Here is a 9,944-nt window from a genome sequence, read left to right on the forward strand (position 1 = left end):
TAGTGCCTTTGTCAGTAATTTTATTTCAGTTATTTAGGCTTTTAAAAAAAATATTTTTTTGGTCAGAAAAAGTAATATCGTATTGAATCGATAAGTATCGTTATCGTTTGAGTAACGATATGAGTTACGATATTTATGGTAATTGAATGATAAATATCGTAATGAATCCATAAATATCGAAACTTTATCGTGCAAATTTTTTGGGTACGATATTATCGTAATATAAAAAAACTTACGATATGCACATTCCGATATCTTATCGTATAGTATCGTAGTAAGAAAAGTTTCGATACGCAGTCCCTTAGTTTTGACATTTGAATGTCAAAACTAAGGGACTGCGTATCGAAACCCCTCGTTGGGTTGGCCGATTATTTTTAGACAAAATTTGGCTCAGGCACACTGTCACTTACTGCTCAGGCACACTGTGTCACTTACTGCTGGAAATCCAATGTCTGCCCCGTCCGTTACAGTAGACAGCAAAGGCTTCCTGATTTCTTTTGTAATAATTTTTGAGCCATTTACTAGATATTTAGTATATGTAGTAAGTCGTTAAATAAATTGTAATACCGTTTGTAAAAACCCGAAAAACATGTTGACTATAATGTCCAAATTCTTGGGAGGACATGTAATTAATATGTTCTATAAGCTTTTGAATAACTTTGTTACTTACTTTGTACAGACATGAATGCAGGCGTTGGAACGTCAACAAATCCATGAGTATTAATGAAATAATATTATTTATACAATACAAAGCAAGTAGGTAGGCAATACTAAATCAGTGAGGAATGTCATTGTAGTTAACTTTTTGACGTCATTCATGTTTAAGTATCTATATATTCGAATACAGTCGAAGACCTATTATTTTCGGTAAGTGGTTAGACTGCGGATGTAACTCAGAAGATTGTCTGGCTCGCAATAAGAAAAGTTTTAAGATATATATTTAGTCATTATTTGAGTTTAACGAGAAGATGGATTAATTGAGTTTAGCGGAAGCGATTTTAAGTCTCCTCGCGGTCCAAAAATAAAAAAGTTAGGCAATTTTTTTAAACGTTGGTCGATAAGCTTAATATATTTCTTAAATAGATAAATAGAATGGGTCTAACTTCAAGTGCTGAGCGAAATAAAGAAAACCCACAGGTAGTAAAACCTCAAGAAAATATACAGTCCTCTCAATCAGTAGTCGTGACCCAAAAAACTACACCGGTTAAAATATCAAATGAATGTTGTAGTGATGGTAGCGAACAGGAAATTATAGATCAAGTTAAACTAACCTCCAATGAAGTCCAATCTGTTTCACAAAAGGAGAGTAAAACTTGTACATTATCAAATAGTAATAGGTCACCTTGCAATACTAATGAATTAAATACATCTAAAGAAAAAAAAGATCATGATGTCAAGACTGAGCCACAGTGTATAAATTCTGCTAACTTACAAATCAAAGGTATAATTTTTTTTTCTAAGTTTTTATTAGCTTGCGTTATTAATTTTAGTTTAAAAAATGTTTGGGCGTACTAAAATTTCATTTTTTCAAAGTTTTTTTGTCAATTCTAAAATACCAGTAGCAAAGAAATACTATTGACATAATTTAATCAGAAATTTTCAAGTTTCCTTTTTCCCTAATCAGTATCAAAGTTGTTGCTTAACCCATATAATTATGGCTACATACTGTTATATGATTTGAAATCAAAAGTTAAAATGTATGCCAACCTTAAAGATGTTGAAATTATTTTAATGTTCCAAGTCATATTTTTAGGAACAAGATTGATAGAATTTAAGAAGAAGTTTGATAAAATTTATGCATTTAATTGAGTGTCACAGTTGATAAATTTAATAATTTCATGTCTGAAATAGAGTGCTGGAAGCTTGTATCACTAAGATTCTTAAGAGCATAATGTCAGTAAGAGTATAGATTGTTTATTTTGCTTCCAATTTAGGACTTTAGAAAAGTAGGGTTAATGCAAAGAATAAATTCCTCTTTAAGCTAAAAAGTTTGAAAGTTCTGTTATCAAGGATTTTTATTCCTTTCTACTTTTTTAGTTTTATTTTTCATTTAAGCAAAATAAGAAATGTCAAAAACTTTTGAACTCTAAGACTTAAAAAATTAACTTTATTACTATTTTGTTAAAGTTATTATTGATATTATTTTTACTATTATCACGATATTATTATTACTTCTGTTGCTGCTATTTATTTTCTTAAAAGGAACCTTTTTTTTGGTATCTTTTGTAAAGAGAGTAAAAAAAGTAAAAGTTAATAATTAAAAAATTTCTAACTGCCAGTAGTGATGATTGAACAATTATTATCAACTTGTATTTTCAAAAAAAAATCATTTAAGCAATTCTGCATTACATATAAAGTTGTATTAGTTAGATGATTATGTTTAGAAGGATATTAAATAGCTCTAAAAAAATGGAACATTTTTGGAACATTCACTTAACTTTAGCACAATTAACAGTTTAATTTAAAATTTATGTTGTTTTTCTTTCTGTTTATATATTAAGTGAATTTTGTTATATTTGATAATTTGATTATATTTTAAAATTATTTTTATTGTTTAATTAAACATTTTGCTTCAAAATTTTTTATTATTATTATTTTTATTTGCATTAATATTCCATTTGTATATTTTTAAATAATGCTATTTACTCTCAAAAGATTACAATGATGATTTGGAAACAGCAATCACTGATTCAAATGATTCAAAGGAATTAGATGTTAGTCAGCATGAGATTGTTTTGAATAAAGGTGGATTATAATTTGATAATTTGAGTATTTTTTTAGTGTTATTATCGACTTCGACTAAATCAACTAAAAGTCAACAAGTTGAAAGTCAAAATTAGTTGACTTTGAAAATTCAAATAGTCGATTTAATCGACTATGAGTCTCCTACTAATCAACTAAAAATCGATTTAGTCGGGTAATTATCCTAAAATCCTTAATTTAATTTTTTCACTTGATTTAATTTTATCAATCTCTAATATTGTTATGATGCTGATCAATTAGTAAAGAGATATCTTTATAAGTAGTTTATCTTGTAAAGATAAGTTATTTATAAAGATTGAGCCATGCGTAAGAATATCATTGAACCTAATTTGCTGTATCACATAAACTTAACTCTCAGCTTACTGTATGTAGTACAATTTCATTAATATTTCCTTTTTCTCATTATAGTAACCAGTTGATGCTTTTTAAAACAAAATGTTAAGTAATGTGTTATGGTACTCAGTTAAGGATGTGAAAAAGTTTTATAAATCTGCTACCCCAAAAAAAGTTTAGCCATCCCGTCTGCCCCTACCTATCTACGCGACTGTTTTTTATTTTTTGCTTTAATTGTTGTAAAAAATGATGTTAGTAATTTCTGTTTTATTTTGTTTTTTTATTCCATTTTAATTCATCTAAGAAATTAGATGAATTAAAATTGAACAAAGGAAATGCTCTTGATATAACAACAGCATGTGTTATTACAGCAATATTGCATACCACCTAGCTTTTTTGTTTACTCTCTTAAAGTTCAATTTGTTTCATAGCATCTAAAAAATAAATTGTCAAGCAACATTAAAGTATATGATTATAATATTCAAATACTATAATCACACACTTTAATGTTGCTTGACAATTTTTAGTCGAAATATTTGAATGAATAATTTTATTCAAATGTTTCTACTAAATTGATTTTTAAAATGTATTTGTCGCTTTTGGTCGACTTTGAAAAATAAATTAATTGATTTAGTCGACAGTCGAATGATTTTAAAGTCATAACAACACTAGTATTTTTTTAAATTATTATTATTGTTTAATTAAATATTTTGCTTCAAAATTTACTATTATTGTTATTATTTATTTATATTAACATTAAGTTTGTATATTTTTAAATAATGCTATTTACTTTCAGAAGATTACAATGATGATTTGGAAACAGCAATCATTGATTCTAATGACTCGAAGGAATTAGATGTTAGTCAGCATGAGATTGTTTTGAATAAAGGTGGATTATAATTTGATAACTTGAGTGTTTTTTTAAATTATCTTTATTGTTTAATTAAACATTTTGCTTCAAAATTTATTATTATTATTGTTATTTATTTATTTATTTATTTATATTAATTTGTATATTTTTAAATAATGCTATTTACTTTCAGAAGATTACAATGATGATTTGGAAACAGCAACCATTGATTCTCATGACTCGAAGGAATTAGATGTTAGTCAGCATGAGATTGTTTTGAATAAAGGTGGATTATAATTTGATAACTTGAGTGTTTTTTTAAATTATCTTTATTGTTTAATTAAACATTTTGCTTCAAAATTTATTATTATTATTATTATTTATTTATTTATTTATATTAATTTGTATATTTTTAAATAATGCTATTTACTTTCAGAAGATTACAATGATGATTTGGAAACAGCAACCATTGATTCTCATGACTCGAAGGAATTAGATGTTAGTCAGCATGAGATTGTTTTGAATAAAGGTGGATTATAATTTGAGTTTTTTTTTTTAATTATTTTTATTGTTTAATTAAACATTTTGCTTCAAAATTTACTATTATTATTATTATTTATTTATATTAACATTCAGTTTGTATATTTTTAAATAATGCTGTTTACTTTCAGAAGATTACAATGATGATTTGGAAACAACAATCATTGATTCTAATGACTCGAAGGAATTAGATGTTAGTCTACATGAGATTGTTTTGAATAAAGGTGGATTATAATTTGATAACTTGAGTGTTTTTTTAAATTATCTTTATTGTTTAGTTAAACATTTTGCTTCAAAATTTATTATTATTATTATTTATTTATTTATATTAATATTCAATTTTTATATTTTTAAATAATGCTATTTACTTTCAGAAGATTACAATGATGATTTGGAAACAGCAATCATTGATTCTAATGATTCAAAAGAACTAGATGTTAGTCAGTATGAAATTGTTTGGAATAAAGGCGGAAAAGATGTTGCAATAACTGGGAGCTTTAATGATTGGAAGGAGCATGTTGTACTTTCAAACATGTAATATGAACCTTATATTTTATTTCTTTTTAAAAAAAATTTATTAGTTTGTTTTATAAAATTTTCTTTACATTAAATTTTTTTTTTTTTTTTTAGCAATGCAGGCTCATTTTCAAAAATTTTGTTCTTAAAAAAAGGAAGTTACCATTTCAAGTTCATTGTGGATGGTGTTTGGGTGTGTGATAATGATAAAGTAAGATATTTTATAACAAAATAATTTAAAAGTCAACCCCTAAACTAGTTAATCTTATTTTTAGGTTGTAAATTATTTTATGAAAATTATTAAAATTTTCCCAAAAAATGTATTTATTGAAAAATCTTAACTAAAATTGAGGTTTATAGTACTATTGCTTTTACTTATATTTTGATGAAAGTTTAATATTTTGGTTCAGTCTTTCTTTCTTTCTTTTTTTTTTTTTTGTTATAAAAGTTTGTAATAATTGTAACAAAATATTTCAGGAAAAAGAAGATGATGGGTTTGGGGGCTTCAATAATATAATTGTTGTTAATTAAATGTTACCTTCCAAGAGTACTCTGTTCGTGTACTATCTTCCAGGTTTAATTTTGTTAATTTGAATTAATTTATTAAAAGATGAAAAAGATTCTTCAAAATATTTATCTTAGTAATTTTTAATTTCATGGGGTTTTTTTTAAAGATTTTTTTAAAGTTAATACTTCTATGCAAATTTCAAAAAAAAAAAAAAAAAATTCTATAAATGAAAAAAATGATTGATTGTGGGATAATATTTCTTTTGTTTTTGTTGGTTTTGTTTTACTAGTTTCTCTGTCTTTTTATTATTTATCTTTTTTATTCTTATCTCTGTATATAGAAAAACAATATAAAAAAAAAGTATATATATTCTATAAAAAGAAAAAAAATCTTTTTTATTTTTGTTGCTTACAATTTTTTTACTGCAACAATTTGAATTATTGATATTTTTTTTTTATGAGACATTTTTCTATTTGTTTAAGAATTATTATGGAGAAAAAAATGAGATTGAGTTTGTGAGTTATATAATTTTATTTTAAAAAGAGAAAAAATTTTATTTGCATTTTTTTGTACTTTAATTTTTGTAATTTTTAAATTCTTTTTTTTTTTTGGTTTCCACTAAAAGAAGTATTATCTAGTAAAGCAATACTTAATAAAATTGTAAAATTGATTATTTTAACAAGACAAATTATTTTAATATTAGTCTTTCTGTCAACCATACTTGCAAGGTGCCTCCAAGAAAAAATGTATCCTACCTAGTAATAAAGTTTATCTTTAGGTTTTTTTTTGCATTTTGCAGATCATTTGTGGACATTATTAAAAGAAGAAATTTTACTTTTAAAATTAAGTTTGTATCATGGAACCTGCTTTGAATATAATTATTTTAAAAAATAAAAAAAAAGAAATGTTTAAAAAGAGTTTTTAAAATGATTAAAAACCTTAAAAATTCAGATCTCTTTATTTAAAGGTGTTACATTTACTACATTTACTAGTATTACTTTATTTACTTTTTGCAAAGGATAAGAAAGGTTTTTGTTGTTGCCATTTACAATTTTGTTAGAGTTTTTAAATTTAAATTAGATGTAAAATTTAAAAAAGAAATCCAAAATGGGGCAAACACCGGGGAAGTTTCGTGCTGAAACAGATGTGTCATCAGCTTTAGATTTCAATCCAAGCAAAAGAATAGACGAAGTACAGGAGGTTAAGTCAGGATCATTAGGTAAAAATGTTTATTTTATGAATTTATTACTATTATGACTCGGCTAAATGTGTATTAAAGTGTTGAAGGTCAAAGGTGTATTAAAGAGTTGAAGGTTTTTATAACTTTAAGAGCTCTCCTTAGCTACTTTAATCTTTTTTTAAACTTTTTAAGATCTCAATGCACTGAGTATTTCGAATTAAAATTTTAACAGAATAAGTAAGTTCTTCCCCCTCCCCCCCCCCCCCCTCCCCCCCTCTTCCTCTTTTATATTTTAATGCTTCAAGTGAGATTGTGGAAATTTGTGAGTCCTTATATATTTATTTCTTAAGATAAATGCAATTTACGTCATGTTACTGATGATGGTGGAGATGGTTTTGTTCCAGTTGATTTGGAAGTATCTGCAAAAAGTTTAACAGTACCCACTATATTTCGTTGGGAATATGGAGGAAAAGAAGTTTATGTGTCTGGGACCTTCAATGATTGGAAAACACGTGTTCCTTTAACTTACAGGTTTCTATTAAAATTCTTTGAAAGTTTTAAATAAATTGACTCGAAGAAAAGTTATTTTAAGGGCATATTTTGTAGTTCCTAAAATAGGGAATTCAAAATCAACTAGCTTTTGCATCCAGTTGATTGAATGTAACGTAACTATTTTATAGTGGAGGTGAGCTAGCTGCTATTATTGACTTGCCAAATGGTACACATTATTTCAAATATTTAGTTGATGGCAACTGGGTACATGATCCACATCAGGTAGTTATTATCCATTTATTATTTTGTTTAATATTATGATAAAGATTTTCTTCCTTACAGTAAAGTTAAGTTTTGGGTACTTGATGACATGTGGATGCTTCTTAATCAGGAATAATTGATTCTAAATTTACAAATTTTATCTTGGTTAACTTTACATACTATTTAAAAGCTAAAAAGATTTAAAATCTGGTATTCAACTAATGCAGTATACTGTTTGTTTTCATGTTAAATAAAATAATAAGGAATAGGTTTTGACTATTTGTTTATTTTAAAATCACTTTCTGATTAGCGTTATCATTACCAAAATACATATTACCAAATAATTGGTGCTTTTTAAACAAGTGCACATGATTGATCAATCTTTCTAATTTATTATCTATCTGATCTTGAATAACTGATGTGGTACTGTTAAGAGTTAAAGGCACACATTTTTTATATAATCTCTTAGAGCACAGTTCTAGTGATTGGATAACAGAGCTAAATATTGATATAGTAAGAAGTAAAAGCAGAGGCATGTTCGCTATACATCTGCAAATAAAGGAACAGAAATTATTTATGGCACACCAGATTTTAAAGTTCAGTAGAAAGGCTTTTAAAGAGTTACCTAAACAATGTTAGAAGAAGAAGAAAAAAAAAGAAAAGTTTATGTAATGGTCATAAACAAAAATTGATATAAATCAATCACAACATAACTTATTTACTTATTTACTTAGAAAACTGTTGATGATCAATTTGGAGGACATAACAATGTGATTCGTATCAATGAATCAGACTTTGATCCAACACAAGCATTATTAATTGATGAGTGCGGAAGTAATATACCACGGGGTGCAAGCTCTATTTCTCTTAGTAGTAAGTTTTTTATTTCAAAACTTTACTCTGGTGTTTTAGAACTGCATTTTAAAATTAAACTTCACTGTTTTGTATGTACTAAAAAATTTTATTAGTACATTCAACAAGCTGATATCAAATATCCACTTCTAGTCTTTTTGTTAGCTTATGAAAACTTTTAATAGACAAAAAAAAGAACGGACATTGTGTGACAGGTCTTAGAAAGAAAGTATTACATGCTGTCTTTTAAATGTAATATCTGGTATGGTATAAATGCTCTTTTAATTTCTCTTGATAGGAATGTCTCCTCCTGGTAGTTATAGTCAGTTTATTCCTGAGATAAATCCTCATCAAGCACCTTGGGCAAAAAATTCCAATTCAATTCCACCATTACTTCCTCCTCATTTGCTTGATGTTATTCTTAATAATGATACTGTCGATGAGGTAATTTTTTTTTTTTTTTTTTTTTTTTTTTTTTTTTTTTTTTTTTGTATATAGCTAAATGAAGGAAATGAGATAATGATATAGTTTATTTGATATTAGATTTTATTTTGTACTTGTTTTTTTTTTAAACTTTTTTCTGGAAAGGATGATCCAATTGTTTTACCTATTCCTAATCACGTCGCATTAAATCATCTTTACGCTCTCTCAATTAAGGTGAGTTTCTATTCTTTTGTTTGTTTGTTGTTTTTTTTTGTTTTTTTTTTCAATCTTTAAAGATTTGTAATCTTTTCTAACTAATACTTCAACTGTAAACTATTCGTAATTCATGATTATTTTTTCACTATTCGGTTTTTTTAATTTTGTTTTGGCTATCTTTTAGGATAACGTGATGACGTTGAGCGCAACTCACCGCTACAAGAAAAAATATATCACAACGGTGATGTACAAACCCATAACTGCACACTAAACATCTTTGATTGCATCATCCAATTAAATTCATTTTGATTGCATCATCCAATTAAATTCATTTTGATTGCATCATCCAATTAAATTCATTTTTTAAAATTGTCTCACTCTGTAAATGCTCTTTGTAATTTTTGTTACGAAATTGTGCTACCGTCACATTGTTTATTTTTAACTTTTAAATCAGTTTTCTTAAGTTTAAGGTTTATATACAATCCGAAGCGCGCGTTACTCTAAGAAATTCACATAACTTTAACACATCATCATCGTCTTTGTCACCATACCTTTTTCAATGATTAGGGTAACATGGGGTAAGGTGAAACAGGTTTCTCATTTAAAAGCTTCAGTTGAATAGTTGGTTATTCATTCTAGCATTTTATTCTGGTTAGTGTGTTTAAATTATTTTAAACTCCAACCGATCAAACATTACGCTGTTTGCAATAGGAAAAAAAAAACTTTTCTTGTGCATTATTTTAGATGCGAAGAGAAAGTGCGTTGAAAAAAAAAGGTAATGGTTCCTTTGTAAAAATAATTGTAGTGCTAATTTTTTAGATTAAGAAAATATATTTGCGTGATATATTTTTTTAATTTATTCTTTATACCAACATTTTTTTACCTCACTATAGGAAAAGTGTGACAGCTGCATTTTTTTTTTTTTTTTTTTTTTTTTTTTTTTGATAAGAATTTGAAATTTTTTGAATTAGCTCGGGTATGCTTACGCAAACAGTGTTTAAGGTTCATTA

The 9,944-nt window shown here is 26.1% G+C and overlaps 2 protein-coding genes across 9 annotated transcripts; both read left to right on the plus strand.

The window, feature by feature from the left end:
• The first annotated feature begins 860 nt into the window (after positions 1 to 860).
• Positions 861 to 5,723, plus strand: LOC149891276 (uncharacterized). Of its 8 annotated transcripts, none has more exons than XM_090082910.1 (9): positions 861 to 1,441; positions 2,656 to 2,745; positions 3,893 to 3,985; positions 4,140 to 4,232; positions 4,383 to 4,475; positions 4,618 to 4,710; positions 4,861 to 5,020; positions 5,117 to 5,213; positions 5,480 to 5,723. In XM_090082910.1, the coding sequence occupies exons 1-9, from the start codon at positions 1,093 to 1,095 to the stop codon at positions 5,531 to 5,533; spliced, it is 1,122 nt and encodes a 373-aa protein (XP_089939036.1). In that variant the 5' UTR covers positions 861 to 1,092; the 3' UTR covers positions 5,534 to 5,723. The 8 variants fall into 8 exon arrangements, with proteins under 8 accessions (XP_089939036.1, XP_089939038.1, XP_089939037.1 ...); XM_090082912.1 differs by having other exon boundaries at positions 4,621 to 4,710; XM_090082911.1 differs by having other exon boundaries at positions 4,386 to 4,475.
• An 829-nt stretch (positions 5,724 to 6,552) lies between these two features.
• LOC145180598 (5'-AMP-activated protein kinase subunit beta-1-like) lies at positions 6,553 to 9,369 on the plus strand. The gene is made up of 7 exons (XM_080055510.2): positions 6,553 to 6,729; positions 7,041 to 7,221; positions 7,371 to 7,464; positions 8,178 to 8,316; positions 8,594 to 8,739; positions 8,884 to 8,952; positions 9,119 to 9,369. The coding sequence occupies exons 1-7, from the start codon at positions 6,618 to 6,620 to the stop codon at positions 9,203 to 9,205; spliced, it is 828 nt and encodes a 275-aa protein (XP_079911636.2). The 5' UTR covers positions 6,553 to 6,617; the 3' UTR covers positions 9,206 to 9,369.
• Positions 9,370 to 9,944: the final 575 nt, after the last annotated feature.

Source organism: Hydra viridissima, unplaced genomic scaffold (assembly GCF_058129835.1).
Source record: "Hydra viridissima isolate aposymbiotic clone 2 unplaced genomic scaffold, HvirCarnegie_v1 scaffold_3, whole genome shotgun sequence".
In the NCBI taxonomy this organism is placed as follows: Eukaryota; Metazoa; Cnidaria; class Hydrozoa; order Anthoathecata; family Hydridae; genus Hydra; species Hydra viridissima.

Bases quoted from the DNA above. Each gene is read 5' to 3' on its own strand.
- LOC149891276 (XM_090082910.1), top strand. From the start codon at position 1,093: ATGGGTCTAACTTCAAGTGCTGAGCGAAATAAAGAAAACCCACAGGTA. The intron at 4,233-4,382 runs GTGGATTATAAT...ATTTACTTTCAG, and splicing joins TGAGATTGTTTTGAATAAAG to AAGATTACAATGATGATTTG. The intron at 4,711-4,860 runs GTGGATTATAAT...ATTTACTTTCAG, and splicing joins TGAGATTGTTTTGAATAAAG to AAGATTACAATGATGATTTG.
- LOC145180598 (XM_080055510.2), top strand. From the start codon at position 6,618: ATGGGGCAAACACCGGGGAAGTTTCGTGCTGAAACAGATGTGTCATCA. The intron at 7,222-7,370 runs GTTTCTATTAAA...ACTATTTTATAG, and splicing joins CGTGTTCCTTTAACTTACAG to TGGAGGTGAGCTAGCTGCTA. The intron at 8,740-8,883 runs GTAATTTTTTTT...TTTTCTGGAAAG, and splicing joins ATAATGATACTGTCGATGAG to GATGATCCAATTGTTTTACC.